General features: G+C 44.7%; 1 protein-coding gene across 2 annotated transcripts in view; it reads left to right on the forward strand.

Annotated features, from left to right (window-relative positions):
* The window catches only part of LOC124039791 (collectin-12-like), a 66,931-nt gene extending 41,742 nt beyond the window's left edge, over positions 1-25,189 (forward strand). For both annotated transcript variants that reach the window (XM_046356173.1, XM_046356172.1), the window contains 8 exons: positions 5,629-5,751; positions 19,974-20,060; positions 20,248-21,291; positions 23,060-23,557; positions 23,675-23,811; positions 23,921-24,030; positions 24,187-24,333; positions 24,492-25,189. In XM_046356173.1, coding sequence (XP_046212129.1) covers positions 5,629-5,751; positions 19,974-20,060; positions 20,248-21,291; positions 23,060-23,557; positions 23,675-23,811; positions 23,921-24,030; positions 24,187-24,333; positions 24,492-24,582 — 2,237 coding nt within the window. In that variant the 3' untranslated portion in view covers positions 24,583-25,189. The remainder of the gene's footprint in view (positions 1-5,628; positions 5,752-19,973; positions 20,061-20,247; positions 21,292-23,059; positions 23,558-23,674; positions 23,812-23,920; positions 24,031-24,186; positions 24,334-24,491) is intronic.
* The last annotated feature ends 384 nt before the right edge of the window (positions 25,190-25,573 follow it).

A 25,573-nucleotide genomic window follows, 5' to 3' on the forward strand; every position in this document is an offset into this window, starting at 1 on the left:
ATCTTTCGTTGACAGATTTCGGCCAGAGTAAAACCTCTCGCTTTGCCTCTTCATCTCTGGTAAATTCAAAACTCAATGTTTAAATGGCATCAGCTATCAGTGGTTCTCTACTCTATGTTGCCGTCTGTTTTGTGGATTTGGTTTGGTGATCTGATATGAGGACAGAAGGTTTATGTTTCACATTTTGTTTGAATTATCCATTGTACATCAGTCAGATGATTACTAGGCCTCTAACATTCAACAAGGGAATCTGTGGGCCTTTTATCCCAGGTGCCTGCGGCATGAACATAACGATGCTTTCCCAGTGAGTGACAATGTTTATTGACCTAACTTTGATGTGACGCAGTCAGGAGTCCAGCATCTATACGGTGTCCCAAAAAGCATCCTATTCCCTATATAGTGCACTAATTTTGACCATGGCAAATGGCACTTTATTCCCTATATAGTGCACTACTTTTGACCAAAGGGAATAAGGTGCCATTTAGGACATAGCCTGTGTCTGTTGTCAGACTGAAGGGCCCATCCAGGAAGTCACCTACTGGGCGACAAACAACCAAGTCATGACCTTTGGATCACGACCTTGGACTGAGACTGTCACTGGGATCTCACTGGGGTGCAGAAAAACACAAGAGCCCAACAGAACACAGCTGCTTCATCTGATACCTCCAGCCCCCTTCTCTCTAAACCTGACCATCGATTGGAAAGAGTAGGGATGGAATGAGCTGGAAAATGGAGGGGGTTGCATGTTGCTTTGTTGTTGTGGTGGCCATGTTTGTGTTTTGACAGCTGTCCTCCATGTTGAATACTTGGACAGCTAATCCTGGGAGCTCGGTTGATCCTATCAACATTGTCTAATGACGAAAAAGTTGGAATGCCTTGTCTGTGTATTGTAGAAATTCATTTTCTAGTGTTTTGATTTACTTTCAGAGCAATAGATGTATAAGAACTCTGTCAACATATTTAGATAGCACTGCTGTTTCTGGCGCAAGGCTTTTTGATGACTTTGAAGTGGTGTTCTCATGTGCTTGTTTAGCAGTGGAAGCCGGCATTGGGTTTGTACTCCAAACACACGTCAGTCGTTATAAATGTTCGGAAGCTCTGATATCCATTTTGTTTAGCCCTGGCGGCTACATACTCAACGACCATTGCTATGATCTACAACGATCTATGCATAGAGGCAAACCACAGATTGAAGCGGATCTTTGTCACTGACCAAGACATTTGTCAGCTGCTATTGGACCTGTCTGACGTGATTCTGTGTAACTGACTGCACACACAGAACTTGCACAGTGATTGTAAGAGATATTCTTGGTAGGCTCTAGTCCTTGTTAAGAGACTTTAAGGGGGCCACTGAGGGGCCAGTTATAGATGGGGGCATCATAAGCCATGCGAGGGTGCCATTCGTGACTCATTGAGAGCTGGACAAGGTACCTCAGCTCCAAAAGGAAACATGTGATGTCAGGATAGCAAGGTGACCAGGTGCTATCATTCATATCTCTCTCTCTCTCTCTCTCTCTCTCTCTCTCTCTCTCTCTCTCTCTCTCTCTCTCTCTCTCTCTCTCTCTCTCTCTCTCTCTCTCTCTCTCTCTCTCTCTCTCTCTCTCTCACTAATTTCTGTCTCATTCTCTTTATTTCCCTCTCTGTCTTTTTCCTCTCTCTTCTTTCTTGCTGCTTTCCAACTGCTATCGCTCTTTGTCCATCTCTACTCTCCTTCTTTGACTTTCTCTTGATTACCTCATTTTGCTGTAATTACAGTGCGTTCAGAAAGTATTCAGACCCTTTTCATTTTTCCACATTTGTTACGATACAGCCGTTTTCTAAAATGGATGAAATTTATATTTTTCCTCCTCAATCTACACACAATACCCCATAATGACAAAGTGAAAGAGGGTTTTTAGACATTTTAGCATATTTATTAAAAATAAAAACAGATATCTTATTTTTTTTACAAGTATTCAGACACTGCTGTGAGACTCGAAATTGAGCTCAGGTACTTCCTGTTTCCATTGATCATCCTTGAGATGTTTCTACAACTTGATTGGAGTCCAGCAGTGGTAAATTCAATTGATTGGACATGATTTGGAACAACACACACCTGTCTATATAAGGTTCCTACGGTTGAAAGTGCATGTCAGAGAAAAAAAAACAAGCCATGAGGTTGAAGGAATTGTCCGTAGAGCGGCAAGACAGGATTGTGTAGAGGCACAGCTCTGGGGAAGTACTCCAAAAAATATCTGCAGGTCCCCAAGAACACAGTGGCCTCCATAATTCTTAAATGGAAGAAGTCTGGAAGCACCAAGACTCTTCCTAGAGCTGGCCGCCCAGCCAAACGAGCAATTGGGGGAGAAAAGTCGGGGAGGTGACCAAGAACCCAATGGACACTCTGAAGGAGCTCCGGAGTTCCTCTGTGGAGATGGGAGAATCTTCCAGAAGGACAACCTAAAATTTCTAAAAACCCTATTTCTGCTTTGTCATTGTGTGTAGATTGATGAGGAAAAATAAAATAGATCCATCTTAGAATAAGGCTGTAAGGTAACTAAATGTGAAAAAATACAAGGGGCCTGAACACTTTCCGAATGCGCTGTAGTGACTGCTGTTAAAGAGTAACAGTAATGAAAAGAACAGCTCTCCAGTTGTGTTGTCTTAACATGTTGTGTCATCGAGCAGTGTGCCGACTGCTGAAGTGCTCCATGGGGTTGTTAGGGGCGATGGGGAGTGCATAATTAGCCTCGGTGAGCTAAAGTGAAGTTAGTGGACTGCTGCTTGCTCGAACCGCCAGGGTGTTGAGTCAACATGAATGACTCAAGGTTGGCTAGGAGCTAGTGAAAGCTTGGAGTGTGGAACTGTGTTTGCGTATGCTTTGTCCGTGCCTCAACACTCATTCAGGTGAAGAAAATGTTCACTCTGACTTGGCTGTGTGGACACAATGCATCTTCAAGTCCCACTGTGGCCCTATAGCAGCCGAGCAACCTGACAAACTTTTTATAATCAATTAAAAAAGGATTTCTTATTTACAATGACAACCTGATCACTCCAGTTTTTTTCTAATTGGCTAAAGCTATCCCTTGCTAGCTATACCTCTTTTCAACTGTATGGGTGGTGACTCAAGTGCTCTGGCACCAAATGGTTCCAGTGCACTAAAGAAAATTAAGATTCTTAAATGGTTCTTCCTCAGCTCTTAAGGTTCCTTGGAGAACTCTTGCCCGATAAAGAATAACCTTTTAGTTAAGAGTGGGGTTCATCGCGTGGCGTACATGGTTCTTCAAAGTTCTAAAAGGTTCTTGAAATGTATGGAAGGCTGCAGATGTGTCCCTTTCATAGCACAGAGCACATTGGGCAGTGTTAACTAGTGTAACATTTCTAGGTACACTAGGCTTAAATCTAGGCTTAAATTAACACTGTAAAGAGTCAAATTAACACTAAGTGGTGTAAAATAACCTCAGTGTTGGTGTTAATAACCATAGCTGAAGCAAAACCACCCCCATCATTATCATATTTTACAGCATGCATTGATTTTTAGAATTGTTTGTATCAATATCTATGTTTTTGATTGATTAACTAATCTTATGCTATTCAAACATAAATAACGTACATTTTTCTAAACGAATCAAATCTGTTACTTGGACTTATTGCACCTGTTACTGAAATAGTTGTTCCAGTTTAGATGCTTTAGGTCCCTCAAACTCAACTCTGGGCCTTGAAGCCAGTTTCACTGCATTATGAATATTATTTTTACTGTCCCCCTTTAATCAGGGACTGATTTAGACCTGGGACAGCAGCTGTGTGCAATTAATTATCAGGTAGAACAGAAAACCAGCAGGCTCTGGATCTTGTAGGATAAGAGTTGAATACCTCTGCTTTAGGCAGTATCATACAGTATCTTAGTCCTCCCAACCCTAGCAGTCATTCTGAATATAGGTTGCAGGTGAAAACAAATTCAGAATGTTGGCTATCCCTACTCTGTCTGGTTTCTAATAAGAATAACACATTACTTTACAGGCCTGCTGTGGCCTGTAAACCATGAATTTCAGGTGACCTTGTTAGGGTTTAACTAGACCCTCAAAATAAGGCCTTATGAAATATAAATTGTCTTTAAACATTGAGTCATTCAATTAGGATCTCACTTGGCAAATGTGACATGGATAAAAATGAATGAAAGAAACAACCATGTCTCTGTTACTAGAAAACATACTTGAAACACCCACTTGAAAGGCACCCTGGGAAATATGTAAATAAGGCTAAACACCTTATTTGCATAAAATAATAGGGTGTGTGCTCTTCCTCAAAGAGCCATCCTATTTAAGGTTCTTATTTGGTTCCAACTGGAACCTTTATTTTTAAGACTAGGCTACAATGGAAATCACAATTTCTACACCAATGCTTTTAATTGAAATTATTTGGATATAATTCATTATCATAATCACATTAAACAAAACAGGAAGCTCAATAGGCATATATTTAGCATAGGCCAAGAAGTGTTAACATAAAGATTGCATTGGCACAGGCTGCCTTTGTGTTACCATGGAAATTTCCATGTCTTGGAAGTGGCTTTCCTTGCGCTGAACATGCAAAGGAGTTTTATTTCAGGTACATGGAAAGCAGACCTTTCATTTTCCCCCACTTCCTGAATTCAAATGAAATACAGCTGTGTTCCCGTCAGCACTGCAGATCTCGGCACTCATCTGTCAGGAAAGATATCCTTGGAAAGAAATATTCCAAGAGAATGTAGGAGAATGCGTGCGTGGCTCTGTGACTTTCCCCACTTGAAGGTCCATGGTTTGAATCAGAGGAGGTTGGTAGTATCATATCTCTTCATCTTATGTGTTTGTTTGGTGTCCCTCACCCCCTCACCAACCGGGCCCTCAGGGGACCAGTGGGCCCTTTAATGTGGCCTCCAGGCTGTTTGTCCAGATGTGTTGATCTGGAGATTCAGACCCAGAACCTGGATAGACCCCAGATTCCCAGCCCACATAGGGCCAGCTAGGCCCCACTCTGACCTCGCTCGCTGCTGTCTCCACATAGCCTGACTCGGCAGCCATCTGAGCCACAATAGACACATTTACATTACATTTAAGTCATTTAGCAGACGCTCTTATCCAGAGCGAGACACCTGATCACATGTGTTCCAAATGGCATCCTGTTACCTATATAGTCCACTACTTATGACAATGGCACCCTGTCCCCTAGGCCCCTCAAACTCAACTCTGGACTTCGAAACCATGTGTTTCAAATGGCATCCTGTTACCTATATAGTCCACTACTTATGACAATGGCACCCTATCACCTAGGCCCCTCAAACTTAACTCTGGACTTCGAAACCAGTTTCACTACGTTTTTTCATTGTTCCCCTCTAATCAGGGACTGATTTAAGTGGGTGCAATTAATTATCAGGTAGAACAGAAAACCAGCAGGCTCTGGACCTCGTAGGGTAAGAGTTGAATAACCCTGCCACAGGCAATGCACAGAGACCCAGGATCTTCATACAATGTAGTAAATGTTTTGGTATGATAACCATAACATCCTTTCACTTCATATGGTTACATTGTGAATATTGATGTAGGAAGGAAAGGATATATGCTAACTATTTTCCCAAATGTTTATTCATCTGTATTTCTCTCCCTTGTGTAGGGATCCAGGAGGGGACCCAGTGCACTAAGTGTAAGAATGAGTGGGCGTTAAAGACCTCCATAGCACTACTCTACGTGCTGTGCACTCTACTCACCATCGCTGTGGCTGTCCTCGGGTATAAAGGTAAGCGGAGACACACATCGATCTGTCAGTCAAAGTGCATGCATGCCTGCGTCCCAAATGGCACCCTATTCCCTATGTAGTGCACAACTTTTGACCAGGACCCATAGGGAATAAGGTGTCAACCTTAAAGAGGTAGGGAGAGACATATTTACATGCTGGTGTGTCTGTCATAAGGGCATGCTACTTTTGAGACATAGAATAGAAAGTGTATGTCATTGTCCAACCGTGGTGGCTAGCATCGGTCAAACAAACCTGCATGTTGCTACTTGACATATTTCACTGAAGTCGTTTTGGTTTGTTGAGAAAGTGATTGTCCAAACTGTGCGTGGGGTCCTTGTTAATATCCTCCCAAATAAGACTGCAGGTCCAGGCTGTGTGTGTGTTGTGTGTTTGTGTGTCATGTGGGGTCCTTGTTAATATCCTGCCAGGAAATAAGATTACATTGGAGTGTGTGTGTGTGGGGGGGACCAGGCTGTGTGTGTGTTGTGTGTTTGTGTGCCTAACATCCCCCCCAGTGACCCCATTCGGTCTGCCCAAACATGACATAGATGCTGTCGGACAATGTTTCATTGTTATTCATTAAGGTAAGTGGAAGAGTCATGGAAACTCTGAGAGATCATCACACTCTCTGAAACTAAAACAAGCCCTTTTCTCTCGACAGTAACATTTACACACAGTCTGCCACCCGCAGCCTGCCCCCTTTTTTTTCCTGCTTTTCCACGAAACCTCAGTGCCGTTGTCTGTCCTCCCCCCTTTCACCCTTCCTGCACCCCTGCACACGTCCCCCCATTCACCCTGTCTCTGTTTATTTAACCAACACCCCCAATCACACCTCCAGGAACCAACCCGCGGCTTTGCTGAGCTCCACTTCCTGCGTTCTGATTTTTCCAGCTTTGGGAAAACTGTCCCGCAACGGTCCGAAGGCCAAACTTAAGACTGTTCCTGTGATAATTGCGCTAAACCATTCCCATATGTGTACACGTGTCCCCCCCCCCCCCCCCTCTATTTACAACATCTCAAAATGACACTGGTTTACATCTCTCGTGGTTATTGGGGGATTCTCAACTGCATTAAAAGTAATGTCCTTTACACTCACAATTGGGTTCAGTCAGTCAGCAGTCAATCCTCATCCTTGCTCCCCGTTGCACGTTTTAATGCATCCCTAATTCAGACCAGATGAGCGGTGAACCCGGTGCCACTCTAGCAGAACCCACTGAAATGGGGTTTTTACTGGCGGAGCTGTAGTACTGGGCTGTCCAGGGAACCACAGCTCCACAGCCTAAGCAGTCAGGTCCAGATGGTTATGTGGAGTGAGATCTCAAATGCTCTATTCACCTCACATCTGTATTCTGTACTGGAGAATACAGCATATCTCCGACCCTGTGCTCTCTACTCTCACCCATAGCAATGTCCTCGCTTTGCCTCTTTATCTCTTTATGGTGCGTATGTGGTCTCCACTGAGATATAGAACCTCCATGATATAGGCTTTCCTCGCAGGCAAGACTAGGATTGCATCCCAAATGTCAGCCTATTCCCCATATAGTCCACTACTTTTGACCAGGGGGCTCTGGTCAAAAGTAGTGCACTATATAGGGAATAGGGTGGCCTTTGAGACGCGACCCAGTTTGGATGAGGTAGGGATCAGAGAAATATGAATAGGAGGAAGGAGAGGACACAGAGAGGGGGATTAGAGGGTGTAGGGGGAGTCTCCCCACTCGTTGTCCTCACTCAGCACTCTTGCCGCATTCATTTATTTTTCCCTTTCTTTCTTTCCCTCTGTTTCTCTCTGTGCTCAGGCTGTGTGCATGGGATCTGCCACTACATTCTGGGCTATAATCAGAGCTTTAGCCAAAATAAGCAGAGTTGTCAGGTTGTGTGTATGTGTGTATGCACGCATGTGTGTGTGTGTGTGTATGCTTTTGTGCGTGCATACTCAGTGCCTGCTCAGTGTGTGGGTGTGTGTGTGTGTGTGTTGTGTGTGAGGAAGGGATGACACCCAGAAGCTACAGCTGCAGCACAGCTGGCCTACTACACATGCCATAGTAGGGCATAGCTCTTGGCCAGATATTATACAGTGTGTGTGTGTGTGTGTGTGTGTGTGTGTGTGTGTGTGTGTGTGTGTGTGTGTGTGTGTGTGTGTGTGTGTGTGTGTGTGTGTGTGTGTGTGTGTGTGTGTGTGTGTGTGTGTGTGTGTGTGTGTGTGTGTGTGTGTGTGTGTGTGTGTGTGTGTGTGTGTGTGTATGTGAGTGTTGGTGTGTGTGTGTATGTGTGTGTTTGAGTGTGTGTGTTATGCAGAGAACAATGTATAGTAAATGTATGGTTTAATGTGAGTGTGTCTTTCGAGCTCTGTGTGGTATAGCAGTTTATGGTGTCTGGAAATGTGTCTCATTTAGTTTGCAATGGAACATTTCATTCAGACTGGCCATACCTATCCAATCTGAGGTAAAACTACTCTTTCAATCATTTACATTACATTTAAGTCATTTAGCAGACACTCTTATCCAGAGCGACTTACAAATTGGTGCATTCACCTTATGACATCCAGTGGAACAGTCACTTTACAATAGTGCATCTAAATCTTAAAGGGGGGTGAGAGGGAATACTTATCCTATCCTAGGTATTCCTTAAAGAGGTGGGGTTTCAGGTGTCTCCGGAAGGTGGTGATTGACTCCACTGTCCTGGCGTCGTGAGGGAGTTTGTTCCACCATTGGGGGGCCAGAGCAGCGAACAGTTTTGACTGGGCTGAGCGGGAGCTGTACTTCCTCAGTGGTAGGGAGGCGAGCAGGCCAGAGGTGGATGAACGCAGTGCCCTTGTTTGGGTGTAGGGCCTGATCAGAGCCTGGAGGTACTGAGGTGACGTTCCCCTCACAGCTACGTAGGCAAGCACCATGGTCTTGTAGCGGATGCGAGCTTCAACTGGAAGCCAGTGGAGAGAACGGAGGAGCGGGGTGACGTGAGAGAACTTGGGAAGGTTGAACACCAGACGGGCTGCGGCGTTCTGGATGAGTTGAAGGGGTTTAATGGCACAGGCAGGGAGCCCAGCCAACAGCGAGTTGCAGTAATCGACAGGGAGTTTTCATAGATCATATGGCTTTCTCAAAACTGTCATAGTTGCTTTTGTATTTCAAAAGTATTTTGGGTGGTTAGTCATCTATGAAGGTGAAAATGTGAAACATACAGTACCAGTCTAAAGTTTGGACACACCTACTCATTCAAGGGATTTTCTTTATTTGACTATTTTCTACATTGTAGAATAATAGTGAAGACATCAACACTATGAAATAACACATATGGAATCATGTAGTAACCAAAAAAGTGTTAAACAAATCAAAATATATTTGAGATTTGAGATTCTTCAAAGTAGCTAGCCTTTGCCTTGATGACAAGTTTGCACACTCTTGGCATTCTCTCAACCAGCTTCACCTGAAATACTTTTGCGATAGTCTTGAAGGAGTTCCCACATATGCTGAGTACTTGTTGCCTGCTTTTTCTTCACTCTGTGGTCTAACTAATCCCAAACCATCTCAATTGGGTTGAGGTTGGGTGATCGTGGAGGCCAAGTCATCTGATGCAGTACTCCATGACTCTCCTTGGTCAAATAGCCCTTACACAGCCTTACACAAAATAATGATAGTCCCACTCAGCACAAACAAGATGGGATGGTGTATCGCTGTAAAATACTGTGGTAGCCATTAAAACCTCTTAAGGATCCGCTCCTATTTTAAAATTTTTGCCTAAAATTACATACCCAAATCTAACTGCCTGTAGCTCAGGCCCTGAAGCAAGGATATGCATATTATTGGTACCATTTGAAAGGGAACACTTTGAAGTTTGTGGAAATGTGAAAGAATGTAGGAAAATATAACACAATAGATCTGGTAAAAAATCATACAAAGAAAAAAACAACCGTTCTTTTGAAATTTTGTTTTACCATCATCTTTGAAATGCAAGAGAAAGACCATAATGTATTATTCCAGCCCAGGTGCAATTTTGGCCACTAGATGGCAGCAGTGTATGTGCAAAGTTTTAGACTGATCCAATGAACCATTGCATTTCTGTTCAAAATATTGTATCGAGACTGCTCAAATGTGTCTAATTTGTTTATTAATAAATTTTTCATGCTAATCGAATTAGCCTACATTAGCTTAACCGTCTCGTGGACGGGACACCAATCCCAAAGAAGTTGTTTAAGTGTGCCTTGAATTCTAAATAAATCACAGACTGTCACCAGCAAAGGACCCCCACATCATCATACCTCCTCCGTACTTCACGTTGGGAACTACACATGCAGTGATCATCCGTTCCCCTACTCAGCGTCTCACAAAGACACGGCGGTTGGAACCAAAAATCTCAAATTTGGACTCATCAGACCAAAAGACAAATGTCCACCAGTCTATTGTCAATTGCTTGTGTTTCTTGGCCTAAGCAAGTCTCTTCATATTATTGGTGTCCATTAGTAGTAGTTTCTTTGCAGCAATTCGACCATGAAGGCCTGATTCACACAGTCTTCTCTGAACAGTTGATGTTAAAAGGTGTCTGTTACTTGACCTCTGTGAAGTATTTATTTGGGCTGCCATTTCTGAGGCTGGTAACTCTGATGAACTTATCCACGACAGCAAAGGAAACTCAGGGTGTTTCTTTCCTGTGGCTGTCCTCATGTGAGCCAGTTTCATCATAGAGCTTGATGGTTTTTGTGACTGCACTTTGAAAGCTTTTGAAATTTTCCAAATTGACTTACCTTCATGTCTTATAGGAATGTTGGACTGTCATTTTTCTTTGCTTATTTGAGCTGTTCTTGCCATAATATGGACTTGGTCTTTTAACAAATAGGGCTATCGTCTGTATACCACCCATACCTTGTCACAACACAACTGATTGGCTCAAAAAAGCATTAAGAAGGAAAGAAATTCCACAAATTCCTCTGACACCGCCTGGTATAGAGGTCCTGGATGGCAAGAAGCTTGGCCCCAGTGATGTACTGGGCCGTACGCACAACCTTCTGTAGTGCCTTGCGGTCGGAGGCCGAGCAGTTGCCATACCAGGCGGTGATGCGAACAGTGCAGTTGTAGAACTTTTTGAGGATCTGAGGACCGATTCCAAATCTTTTCAGTCTCCTGATAGAGAATTGGCATTGTTGTGCCCTCTTCACGACTGTCTTGGTGTGTTTGGAACATCAAATCAAATCAAAATCAAATTTATTTATATAGCCCTTCGTACATCAGCTGATATCTCAAAGTGCTGTACAGAAACCCAGCCTAAAACCCCAAACAGCAAGCAATGCAGGTGTAGAAGCACTGCATGAAAGTTTGTTGGTGATGTGGACACCAAGGAACTTGTGGCTCTCGAACTGCTCCACTACAGCCTTGTTGATGAGAAGGGGGGCGTGCTCGGCCCTCCTTTTCCTGTAGTCCACCATCATCTCTTTTGTCTTGATCACGTTGAGGGAGAGGTTCTTATCCTGGCACCACACTGCCAGGACTCTGACCTCCTCCCTATAGTGTGTCTCTTTGTCGGTAATCAGGCTGTTGTGTCGTCAGCAAACTTAATGATGGTGTTGGAGTCATACTTTTGGAGTCGTACTCGGCCATGCAGTCATGGGGGCCCCCATGTTGAGGATCATCGTGGCAGATGTGTTGTTACCTACCCTTACCATCTGGGGCCGGCCCATCAGGAAGTCCAGGATCCAGTTGAAAAGGGAGGTGTTTAGTCCCAAGGTCCTTAGCTCAGGGGTGAACTTTGAGGGCACCATGGTGTTGAACGCTGAACTGTTGTCAATGAATAGCATTCTCACATAGGTGTTCCTATTGTTCAGGTGGGAAAGGGCAGTTTTGAGTGCAATAGAGATTGCATCATTTGTGGATCTGTTGGGGCGGAATGTAAATTGAAGTGGTTCTAGGGTTTCTGGGATAATGGTGTTGATGTGAGCCATGACCAGCCTTTCAAAGCACTTCATGGCTACAGACGTGAGTGCTACGGGTCAGTAGTAATATATGCAGGTTAAATTGGTGTTCTTGGGCACAGGGACTATGGTGGTCTGCTTGAAACATGTTGGTATTACAGACTCGGTCAGGGACAGGTTGAAAATGTCAGTGAAGATACTTGCCAGTGTGTCAGCGCATGCTCAGAGTACACATCCTGGTAATTTGTTTGGCCCTGCGGCCTTGTGAATGTTGACCTGTTTAAAGGTCTTACTCACATTGGCTATGGAGAGCGTGATCACACATTCTTCTGGAAGAGCTGATGCTCTCATGCATGCTTCAGTGTTGCTTGCCTCGAAGCAAGCATAGAAGAAAGCGGCAGCTCTACCTTTTAGCTCAGTGCTGATGTTGCCTGTAATCCATGACTTCTGGTTGGAGTATGTACGTGTGGTCACTGTGGGGACGACGCCATCGATGCAGTTTTTGACGAAGCCAATGACTGATGTGGTGTATTCCTCAATGCCATTGTTCCTGTTCCCAAGAAAGCTAAGGTAACTGAGCTAAACGACTACCGCCCCGTAGCACTCACTTCCGTCATCATGAAGTGCTTTGAGAGACTAGTCAAGGACCATATCACCTCCACCCTACCTGACACCCTAGACCCACTCCAATTTGCTTACCGCCCAAATAGGTCCACAGACGATGCAATCTCAACCACACTGCACACTGCCCTAACCCACCTGGACAAGAGGAATACCTATGTGAGAATGCTGTTCATCGACTACAGCTCGGCATTCAACACCATAGTACCCTCCAAGCTCGTCATCAAGCTCGAGACCCTGGGTCTCGACCCCGCCCTGTGCAACTGGGTACTGGACTTCCTGACGGGCCGCCCCCAGGTGGTGAGGGTAGGCAACAACATCTCCTCCCCGCTGATCCTCAACACGGGGCCCCACAAGGGTGCGTTCTGAGCCCTCTCCTGTACTCCCTGTTCACCCACGACTGCGTGGCCACGCACGCCTCCAACTCAATCATCAAGTTTGCGGACGACACAACAGTGGTAGGCTTGATTACCAACAACGACGAGACGGCCTACAGGGAGGAGGTGAGGGCCCTTGGAGTGTGGTGTCAGGAAAATAACCTCACACTCAACGTCAACAAAACTAAGGAGATGATTGTGGACTTCAGGAAACAGCAGAGGGAACACCCCCTATCCACATCGATGGAACAGTAGTGGAGAGGGTAGCTAGTTTTAAGTTCCTCGGCATACACATCACAGACAAACTGAATTGGTCCACTCACACTGACAGCGTCGTGAAGAAGGCGCAGCAGCGCCTATTCAACCTCAGGAGGCTGAAAAAATTCGGCTTGTCACCAAAAGCACTCACAAACTTCTACAGATGCACAATCGAGAGCATCCTGGCGGGCTGTATCACCGCCTGGTACGGCAACTGCTCCGCCCTCAACCGTAAGGCTCTCCAGAGGGTAGTGAGGACTGCACAACGCATCACCGGGGCAAACTACCTGCCCTCCAGGACACCTACACCACCCGTTGTTACAGAAAGGCCATAAAGATCATCAAGGACATCAACCACCCGAACCACTGCCTGTTCACCCCGCTATCATCCAGAAGGCGAGGTCAGTACAGGTGCATCAAAGCTGGGACCGAGAGACTGAAAAACAGCTTCTATCTCAAGGCCATCAGACTGTTAAATAGCCACCACTAACATTGAGTGGCTGCTGCCAACACACTGTCATTGACACTGACCCAACTCCAGCCATTTTAATAATGGGAATTGATGGGAAATGATGTAAATATATCACTAGCCACTTTAAACAATGCTACCTTATATAATGTTACTTACCCTACATTATTCATCTCATATGCATATGTATATACTGTACTCTACATCATCGACTGCATCCTTATGTAACACATGTATCACTAGCCACTTTAACTATGCCACTTTGTTTACTTTGTCTACACACTCATCTCATATGTATATACTGTACTCGATACCATCTACTGTATGCTGCTCTGTACCATCACTCATTCATATATCCTTATGTACATGTTCCTTATCCCCTTACACTGTGTATAAGACAGTAGTTTTTTTTTTGAATTGTTAGTTAGATTACTTGTTGGTTATCACTGCATTGTCGGAACTAGAAGCACAAGCATTTCGCTACACTCGCATTAACATCTGCTAACCATGTGTATGTGACAAATAAAATTTGATTTGATTTGATTTGATTTGAAGAATCCCGGAACAGATTCCAGTCTATGCTAGCAAAACAGTCCTGTAGCTTAACATCTGCGTCATCTGACCACTTCCTCATTAAGCGAGTAACTGGTACTTCGTGCTTTCATTTTTGCACGTCAGCAGGAATCAGGACGATTGAGTAATAGTCAAATTTGCCAAATGGAGGGCGAGGAAGAGCTTTGTAAGTGTCTCTGTGTGTAGTGTAAAGGTGGTCTAGAGTTTTTTCCCCTCTGGTTGCACATGTAACATGCTGGTAGAAATGAGGTAAAACGGATTTAAGTTTCCCTGCATTAAAGTCCCATGCCACTAGGAGCGCCACCTCTGGATGAGCATTATCTTGTTTGCTTATGGCTTTATACAGCTCGTTAAGTGCCGTCTTAGTGCCAGCGTCGGTTTGTGGTGGTAAATAGACAGCTACGAAAAATATAGATGAAAACTCTCTTGGTCTATAGCTTATCATGTGATACTCTACCTCAGGCGAGCAAAACCTTGAGAGAAATAGACACAGACCGCCTCCCCTTGTCTTACTGGAGACAGCTGTTCTATCTTGCCGATGGACCGAAACACCCAGACAGTTGTATGTTATCCATGTCGTATGTTGTAAGTTATCCATGTCCAGTCACGACTCGGTGAAACATAAGATATTACAGTTTTTAATGTCCCGATGGTAGTCTTATCAGAGCTCATCCATTTTATTATCCAAGGGGGATTACTCACTCACCATTGGATCCTTACAAGGCACCCAGACCTACGTCCACAATATCTCTATATCTTCTTCATGCGAATGATGGGGATTTGGGCCTTGTTGGGTGTCTGAAGTAAATCCTTCGCGTCAAAGAAAAAGGCTTTGTCCAGTACGAGGTGAGTAATCGCGGTCCTGATATCCAGAAGCTTTTTTCGGTCATAAGAGACAGTGGCAGAAACATTATGTACAAAATAAGTTACAAATAACGTGAAAAAAAACCCACACACAATAGCAGAATTGGTAAGGAGCCTGTAAAACAGTAGCCATTTCCTCCGGGCGCCATCTTTTACAACTGTTTTGGTTACTACATGATTGCAAATGTGTTATTTCATAGTTTTGATGTCTTCACTATAATTCTACAATTTAGAAAATAGTAAAAATAAAGAAAAACCCTTGAATGAGTAGGTGTGTCCAAACCTTTGACTGGTAGTGTACATCCGTCCACCAGGCTGAGAAGGCTACATCCCGAGTGGCATTTGATATTCCATATTCAGGCGACTTGATTTCCCCAAAATATTAGGATGTCTACTCTGTATGAAGCCATTTTCCATAATAATTTTATGACTTCTCTATGTTTCAATTCTGGAGACATTTCTAGGAATGGTTGGGAATGTTGTTTTGATCTCTTGTTTCCTGCAATGGAAAGAGTGGGATCCTGGGAGGATTATACGTTCAGAGAGTTTAGGTAGTAAACACTTTCTCAAACATGCGAAAGCAATTACTTCTGAGTTTCACAAACACTACTACATGTCTATGACACTACCCATACCAGGCCCATATCCAGAAAGCGACTCAGAGTAGGAGTGCTGATCTAGGATGATCTTTGCCTTAAATCTTAATGATTAAGAAGGGGGAGGGACCTGATCCTAGATCAGCACTCCTACTCTGAGACGCTTTGTGAATATGGGCCCCAGTCAACACTATCAGGTAGGAGTGCTTCTAACACCATAGCACTCTTGATAAGACACTCACCTGAAATAAATTCCATCTAAATGGGAACATGTAATTATAGACTACTTTTGGGCTGAATTCCATGTTATGCATGCATGTGAATATGGCATGAATCAATTGATTCAGTCTACTCCCATTTTAGCTTAGCACAATTACAGACGAACACATGCAAGTCATTAAAAACATGCCTGAACTTCTGGGTTTCTATTTCCGCAAGGCATTTATTGACAATGAGAAAAGTACACTCGTCCTTGGCGGGTTTGAAGAATGACACATTGTTGTTTCTCTGTCTCTCATCTCTCATTTCCAAGCTGTTGCCTTCCGTCCTCTCTGTCGTTGTTAGTTAGATGTTCTATCATCACTTTACTTCCTCCTTAATTGGGATGTTCCGTGAAATGAGTGCCTTTTGCTTCCCTTTGATATTTTAAGTAGAAATTGTGCACTAATATAGAATTTTAAAAGCTGGTTATATTCAATCAAGCGCCCTTTAATATAGACCACGTGGAAAATCCAATAAATTAGCATTTTGACATGCCCCTCTGTGCACCCTCTGTGATTTCCAGGAAGATTTTAACCCACTTAACCCCAACAGTTCTCAAAGTTTTTACCATCCGTGTAAAGCCCTAGTTATTTCTGAAGATGGATAATTGACTTCATTGTGATTAGTGATTCATTTTAAAGTAAAACAAAAACTGTCCCTCATTTTTAAGGTCGACCCTCCCACTTGGCACACACTGGTTGAATCTATGTTGTCTCAATGAAATTACGTTGAACCAATGTGGAATACATGTTGAACTGACGTCTGTGGCCATTGGGCTGTTATGTGAACTGAACTGTCGTTTTAATACGGTGGAACTATTCCTTTTCAAATATTTTTTTTTGCAAAAGAAACATTGAACATCTAATAATCAAATCATAGTGTAAAAGCAGGTGAGCTGGTTCTACTCTTTTCGACCATTTTGTGGTGTTTTGTGTTGGAGAACTGAGCGGGTTGAGCGTAACGGGTCAACCCTGTTACCCATAGATCGACAGGCTAGAAATGTTTGAACAACAAGCTTCCATTTCCCCTGATTTATGGCTGATTTAAGATGAAATCGACAACCCTGTTATGGTTAAACATGTTACTTTATTTGGCACTTAATAGGCACTTACTGTAGTGATTTCTAAAAAGGAAGCCTCTTAATTAAGATTGGAAAATGTGCCATGCAGGAAATGTTACATTTATAGGGCTCTATTTTTGGCTGGTGTTAAGCCAGCACAATTGTCAAACACACACTTGTTTCCTTGTAACAATTGCTTGTTTTCCATTTTAGTTTTAATTCAAGAACAAGCCCTTGTAGCCTACCCTTACATTATTATAATGAACGCTGGTTCATCAGCAATGTGTCCGGATTCTTTCTAATCCTGACACGCATTTGCCAAGCAACCTATCCATCAAATGTTTTCTAAATGGTATAATCGTGATGCTTTTGCTGACATGCTTTTGCACTATTCACAATTCACATATGCCTACCTGCCTGCAGTGCATACACCATAACTTTTGTATCCATCCCCATTTCCAAAGAGCGCATTTGAGGTTTAAAAAGTCTCCCGATGTTTGTAATTTACACTTTGACATTTCAGACTTGATTTTCCTTTAAGAAAAATTGATCAACCCCTATAAACTGTCCATTAATTATAATCCACATAATCATTCACATTTCCTGTTGCTGCTGGATTCATTTTCTGCTGTAGCAAACTGGCTCAAATTAAGATGCTACATCTGTACAGCTTGAGTGAACACACTCAGTCAGAACAGTGGGATCTATCTCAGTCAGAAGGAGGAATTGAGGTGCTTGTGCTTCTTCTCCTCTTGTGTCTTTATGATCTTTATGATGATTCGACCCTTGGTGGTCTAGAATAAAGTGAATGATGATATCCATTTAAGGGTTGAGCTTGGTGGGGTCTTTGAGCTTGATTAGTTAGTTGGTCTTTACCTGTTTTCTTAAGTGGAGGATATAAATATTAGCTAGGGTATAGTTTTCACTGGTTGTAACAATGGATGCACCTATATGACATTTTTGGCCGATATTCAATATTTTCCTTGCCAAAAAACCTGATACCGATAACCGATATGAAATTTTGCGGCCTTTTATGTATTCTAGAACAGTTAAATCGTTGAAACACACACACACACACACACACACACACACACACACACACACACACACACACACACACACACACACACACACACACACACACACACACACACACACACACACACACACACACACACACACACACACACACACACACACACACACACACACACACACACACACACACAGTAAAACATAATCAAAACCTATTTATTTCGCTTACTTGCTGTGCTCTTTTAATAAATTGTTCAGTCTTTTCATTCTAAACCAGGATTTCATCATACATATCAAGCATTGAAGTTTCAGCTCTGTCACGCCTGCTCCCGTTCCCCCTCTCTGGCGCTCGAGGGTGCCAGGCTGCTCATCATTACGCACACCTGTCACCATTGTTACACGCATCAGCGCTTCATTGGACTCACCTGGACTCACCTTATTGATTGCCTCCTCTTTATCTGTCTATTTTTCAGTTTGATCCTTGTACCTAGCATCGAGCAGGGTGGCAACACAGTAAAGAGGCTCAGAGAGAATGCCACTGAATCGCTTGTTCACAGCCTCTAGTAGAGTACTTTTTCAAGTTTTAACCATACGGTCTGTGTCAGCAATTTTGTTGATCAGGCGTTTCAATACCTTGACAGAGGGTATCACGTCTGCTGCAGACGCAGTTGATGAGCTTATTTCTCGAGTCAGTTGTTTCGAATGGAGCTAGGAGTGTGTTCATGTTTACAAGTTTCAAACATGTTCTCAAATGGCAGAATCAGTATGAGAACCAGCACATTCTTGAGCAAGCAATACGGCTTTCCTCAGTATGAAATCTTTGTCGACCCACTGTGCTGTCAGACTCAGCATGCTCATGGGGCTGACATCACTGGTCCAAATGTCAGTCGCGAAGCTAATAGCATTGACGCCCATAGCAAGTAGCTTAATACTTTGTAACTCCGGTAGGGCAACATCTGAAAAATAGCATCTACTTGTTAGTGCTTATCGGTTCTTGAGGTGCTCGACCAGTCGGACGAAAGCCAGCATCATCCATGAGAGAGATTAATTGGATTAATTGTCCAGAGCAATGAATTCCATTATCTTGGCGTTAATGGATTTCGCGTTTGAGTTGTCTCGCTGAAATGTTCTTACTCTCACGTGACTGCTCGACTTGAACTTGTTTAGTTGTGTGCGCTTAGATTTTTTCAGATTTTGTTTTAAGTAGTCGCTGAACGTCTGGGGGTGATGCACTTTCAAGTGAGTTATTAGGTTTGTGGTATTGAAAGATTTCACTCTCTCTCCCTTCCTCGGGAAATAATAGCAGCACAAACGTTGCAGATGGCCTTTTTGTTATCTTCATTTGAAACTTCAAAATAGATCCACACAGCAGACATTGTGGGCTAGGTTAGGAATGCTGTGTTGCACGTGTAGCACTGTATTCTTTGTGGCGTCGTTACGTCATCTACCTATGTTACATAGGTATGCACGTCAGCTTTGACATCGGTTTTGCACATTGGCATTAAACTAGATGCCGATGTTGTCAATTTAGCTAATATCGGCCGATTCTGATATGCGTACCGATATATGGTGCTCCCTTAGTTGTAACCCCTGTGGTCTCCAGTTAGCTGGTTAGAGATGGCTCCCTAGCCTGTGGAAGTGGTGGTGGTGGGGTGATTCCATGGAATCTCAGACACATTCCAGAGGAAATGAAGGGTCCTGTCGCCTGTGGGGGAGTAAAGACCCTCCCTGACACAGCGTCTGTCTCCTTAGGGTACCCTTTGATCCCCCTGTTTACTGAGGACCCCCCTCAGGTTGCTTCCTGTCCCCCAGGGTCCCTCCAGTGTCTCTGTCCTATCCCCCCTCCTCTCCAGACCCTAATCCCTCTGACCACCCACCCACTCTGCGCTCATTTGCCAGTGTCTTCAGTGTCTCATGCTCAGTCTTCATGGACACACCCAGTCATTGAGACATTATTGTGTATTACATGACCATTTCCTAATCCTAAAGCTTGTGATTGCTTGAGGCGACCATTATGACATACCCACCAGACATCTTATATATTGTGTCTGAGTGAGGTTTCATAATCATTCTTTCTGATCCCTTTTATACATGGTGTCTGTGATTGCAGGCTATTCTGCCCATCCTTCTCAGACTCATTATATTGTATGGAGCCCACCACTGTGCTGAAGAGCTAACCCTGAACTGTGTTGTGTTGTTTGTGTTGCAGTGGTGCAAAAGGTTGACAATGTGTCCGAAGGTATCGAGAGCTATGGGGGGAAGATCATTGCTGTGGAAACAGACTTGAAAAAGCTAGGTGAGTTTCCCCACTACCTAGGCCCATGCATAATCCTTTGTAACTTAAGCATGTGCATTGTGTTGAACAATAACAGTTAAGAGTTACTGTTTTTACTGAAGTCTTTGATTGAACTCTCTTTAATCTTTGATTGAAGTGTAACCACACCAACCATTATGTAATAATTTCTTTCACACCATGTCCCCAGATGACCAGACTGGGGAGAAGTCGGAGAACACTACCACAGAGATCCAGGCCTTTAAGAACAACATCCGGGCTCTGCAGCGGCAGCTGTCTGAGGTGGCAGAGAGGAGCAGCAGTAACCGGGCGGCCCTGGGTCGTCTGCAGGATTCTGGCCTGGACATGCAGGGCAGCCAGGGCTCCATACAGGGTCTGCTGGATGCCAACACAGCCACGCTGAGGTCGGTCAATGGCACCCTGCGGGCCTACGGTGGCACCATGGAGGGTCTTCAGGAGGACACGGCTCGACTGCAAACTGAGCTCCAGGAGCAGGTTCGGCAGCAGAGCCAGGCCCTGCTGAGCATCGGGAATCTTAACCTCACCCAGGCCCAACAGAGGGGCCTGATCTCGGCTTTGCAGAGATCTGTGGACGACACCAGCCAGGCCATCCAGAAGATCCGAAACGACTTCCAGAGCCTGGAGCAGACGGCCAGGCAGACGAAGTCGGACGCTGATTGGCTGAAGGAGAAGGTGCAGAACCTCCAGGTGCTGGCCTCCAACGCCTCTGCCCTGGCCAAGTCCAACAACGACACCCTGGAGGACGTGGGATCTCAGCTGGCCTCGCTGTCTGGACAGCTCCAGAACACCTCCAGCCTGGCAGAGAACCACGACCAGACTCTTAGGGAGATCATGGACCAGCAGCGCGACCACGACAACCTCACCTCCTCTAAGTTCGACCAGCTGGAGATACGCCTGGACGAGTCAGAGGGGAGCATCGACCGTGTGACAGGCAACATCAGTTTTACTACCCAACTCCTGGGCGCCATCAACCTGAACCTCAACGAGCTGCGCACCTGCGCTGAGACAGTGGGGCGCCACTCCGACTACCTGTCCGACTTGAATGCCACTGTGACGGACGTGAGGTCGGACGCCACCACACTGAGGTCGCAGCAGGACGACCTGGTGGCCCGCCTGGACAAGGAGGTCACCAGCCTCTCCATCATCATGGAGGAGATGAAGCTGGTAGACAGCAAACACTCACAGCTCATCACCAACTTCACCATCCTACAGGGTAAATCAAATGAAATCACATTTACATGTGTCTTATACAACTGGTTTAGACTTTACTGTGCAATGCTTGCTTTGTAGCCCTTTAAAAATAAAATAAACTCAGCAAAAAAAGAAACGTCCTCTCACTGTCAACTGCGTTTATTTGTATGAACATAACCAGATTTAACAACTGAGACATAAACTGAACAAGTTCCACAGACAAATGACTAACAGAAATGGAATAATGTGTCCCTGAACAAAGAGGTCAAAATCAAAAGTAACAGTCAGTATCTGGTGTGGCCACCAGCTGCATTAAGTACTGCAGTGCATCTCCTCCTCATGGACTGCACCAGATTTGCCAGTTCTTGCTGTGAGATGTTACCCCACTCTTCCACCAAGGCACCTGCAAGTTCCTGGACATTTCTGGAGGGAATGGCCCTAGCCCTCACCCTCCAATCCAACAGGTCCCAGACGTGCTAAATGGGATTGAGATCCGGGCTCTTCGCTGGCCATAGCAGAACACTGAAATTCCTGTCTTGCAGGAAATCACGCACAGAACAAGCAGTATGGCTGGTGGCATTGTCATGCTGGAGGGTCATGTCAGGATGAGCCTGCAGGAAGGGTACCACGAGGGAGGAGGATGTCTTCCCTGGAACCCACAGCATTGAGATTGCCTACAATGTCAACAAGCTCAGTCAGATGATGCTGTGATACACCGTCCCAGACCATGACGGACCCTCCACCTCCAAATCGATCCCGCTCCAGAGTACAGGCCTCGGTGTAATGCTCATTCCTTTTACGATAAACACGAATCCGACTATCACCCCTGGTGAGACAAAACAGTGACTCATCAGTGAAGAGCACTTTTTGCCAGTCCTGTCTGGTCCAGCGACGGTGGGTTTGTGCCCATAGGCAACGTTGTTGCCGGTGATGTCTGGTGAGGTCCTGCCTTACAACAGGCCTACAAGCCCTCAGTTCAGCCTCTCTCAGCCTATTGCGAACAGTCTGAGCACTGATGGATTGTGCGTTCCTGGTGCAACTCTGGGAAATGTTGTAGTTGCCATCCTGTACCTGTCCCGCAGGTGTGATGTTCAGATATACCGATCCTTTGCAGGTGTTGTTACATGTGGTCTGCCACTGCGAGGATGATCAGCTGTCCGCCCTGTCACCCTGTAGCGCTTTCTTATGCGTCTCACAGTACGGACATTGCAATTTATTGCCATGGTCACATATGCAGTCCTCATGCCTCCTTGCAGCATGCCTAAGGCACGTTGACACAGATGAGCAGGTACCCTGTGCATCTTTCTTTTGGTGTTTTTCAGAGTCAGTAGAAAGGCCTCTTTAGTGTCCTAAGTTTTCATAACTGTGACCTTACTTGCCTACCGTCTGTAAGCTGTTAGTGTCTTAACGACCGTTCCACAGGTGCATGTTCATTAATTGTTTGTGGTTCATTGAACAAGCATGGGAAACAGTATTTAAACCCTTCACAATGAAGATCTGTAAAGTTATTTGGATTTTTACTTAATTATCTTTGAAAGACAGGGTCCTGAAAAAGGGACGTTTCTTTTTTTGCTGAGTTTAGTAACACAAGAGGAGTAAAATAAATGACACAGAAAGGAGCTATATACGGGGAGTTCCAGTACTAGATCAATGTGCAGAGGTACAAGGATTTGAGGTAGATACAGTATGTACATGAAAGCAGGGTAAAGTGACACTTACACTCCTCTACTACAGTTTGAACAGTTGATCAGACGCAGGTTTATATATTTTTTAATTGTTTCTTGTTTCAGGTCCACCTGGTCCAAGAGGCCCGCGGGGAGACAAAGGACCCCAGGGAGGAGCCGGTCAGCCCGGTCAGAAAGGGGAGAAAGGGGATACGGGTGGGCCTGGGGTGCAGGGGCTCCGTGGAGAGAAGGGATTTCCAGGACCACCAGGAATACAAGGGTTCAAAGGTCAGCCAGGCTCACGGGGGAACCCAGGTTCAAAGGGCTCCCGAGGATCAGGGGGCAGGGCAGGACCCCCGGGGGCGAATGGTGAGCCAGGCACTGCTGGGCTCCCTGGGAGAGATGGACAGGCCGGTCCTCAGGGGCCACAAGGTCTGTCGGGAGACCGAGGACAGGTGGGGCCGGCTGGGGCACAGGGACCCAGGGGACCAGTGGGGCCCATGGGGGCCCCAGGGCCACCTGGGCTGCCAGGACTCACTGCCCGATCTGCAGCAGCAGCAGCGGTGCCTTTGGTCCCTTTCTCGATGCAGAGTGAGGCCCCCGCTCCTACTGTATCGGCCCCAGGTGATACACATTCATTTTTATACACCATCGATATGTCTGTATCACTCTGTCAACACCATCTATGATAGACAGAACATTAGTTCATTATGATAGTATAACAATAACCGTTCACTGCAGGTTGTCCTCAAGAGTGGATTGGCTTCAGAGACAAATGCTATCACTTCTCCAAAGAGCTGCACAACTTTGACGATGCAAAGAAAAGCTGTGATGCCCAGACTGCGTCAATGGTGATCATTAACGATAACGATGAACAGGTAAGAAGAGTCATCCTCATAGAGGCCTTTCAAAATCAAAAGCACAACTGTTCAAACAGTCATAAAATGAGTGACATTTCTGACATCATGCTTCTTTGTTTTCTCTCAGAAATGGCTGCAAAAGCAGACCTCTGGAAAGGGATACTTCTGGATGGGTCTGACAGACAGGGAGGAGGAGAATGCATGGCGCTGGCTGGATGGAACCGAACCTGCCTTCTCGTATGTATAGTACCTCAGTGTCAAGGCCGATGCTAGTCTTTCACAGCCGAGATAATCCCATTATATCAATGCAAGACTAAAGGGGAAGACGCAGTTACATGCATGTGTCTCAAGTTAGGTTTCAGTGTGTGAGCGCCCTCTGCTGTGTGACTGTAGGCAGTGGAAGCCAGGACAGCCAGACAACTGGAGCCACGGGCACGAGAGAGGAGAGGACTGCGCTGGCCTCATCCACGAGGGACTGTGGAATGATTTCTTCTGTGAAGATCTCATCAGCTACATCTGCGAGAAAGCCATGGAGTATCCGTGAGTATCCATCTACAGTATCCCTCTGTCTCTTTGTGTGTCTGTATGTCTTGTCCGTCAACTTTTCTAGATGTATATTTTTTGTTCTTTTTCTAGTCATAGTTGTTTTGTTTGCAAAAATGCGCTTGGTAATCTGCAAGCAATGTCGTTTTCTGCAGCAAAAACTCCAGGATTATAGCACCCTCTGTGGAAGAAGAAGAAACAGAGGAGGCGTGGTTGAGTCAGAGGCGGTATGATGAGCATCATTAGGCCCCGCCCACAAGTGACACTAGCCATCTGACACCCTATGCATGGACATGCTATGTGGAGAGATACGAGGGACAAGCTTCACAAGCCTGAATCGAGACTGTGGCTGCATTCACTGAGATTTCCCCCACTGGTAGCCAGATTCAGCTCTCCTCCAAAGTGAATCCAAACCACTACTTCCAGAATTTGCATTCCAGCAACATGACAATCAAGTGTTGAGGGGAAGATCAATCGTTTTTATTTTATTTTTAATAATCACCAAAGTAATTGACTCATATAGATTTGTCTCATTTAATTGTTTTTAAATGCTGTTTTTTTTTTGTGTGACGATAAGTCCATTTATAACTGATTATCTGAATGTATATTTTCATATTGCGATTTTTCAATGTAGACCATTATTTTACGGCGCCAATGGGATTCACCTCAGTGTCTTTCACAGTTGATCGTCTAGTTCCTTCATAATTATGTGAGGTGCGAAATGATGCGCAAAATAAACCAAAGAAATGTCGCCGATATGTCCTTTCTCAAACATCAAGAACTGTCTAGCTATATATAAGTATGTTATTATACACATTCATCTAAATAAATGAAGTATTTACACATAATAACAGTCAGAAAGTCTGCTTGGTTATGAAGTCAAGACTGCACAAGTTTACATGTTAGTATTTCTATATGTATGGTACTGTATATTTGCGTATGGGGCCTGTATGGTGTATGAGTTTGTAATTTCCACAATATAACAAGTGACTATGGTCATGTGCCAGGCTGGTTTCAATGCAGACATTGAATTGCATCAACTAATGGTTGCATGCCACATCATCCTGTCCCTCTGGGATATCGCAGGGATATCTGCGGGCAAAAATGCTTGATTTTGCTGCGGCAATTCTGACATTTTGCATGCCGATAAGCAATGAGTTTGTCCTCCAATGTGTCACTAAAATGCAGGGACGAGGGAAAAAGGTTGTTGAGATGTGGCTTGATTGAACCATATTGT

Source organism: Oncorhynchus gorbuscha, linkage group LG07 (assembly GCF_021184085.1).
Source record: "Oncorhynchus gorbuscha isolate QuinsamMale2020 ecotype Even-year linkage group LG07, OgorEven_v1.0, whole genome shotgun sequence".
In the NCBI taxonomy this organism is placed as follows: Eukaryota; Metazoa; Chordata; class Actinopteri; order Salmoniformes; family Salmonidae; genus Oncorhynchus; species Oncorhynchus gorbuscha.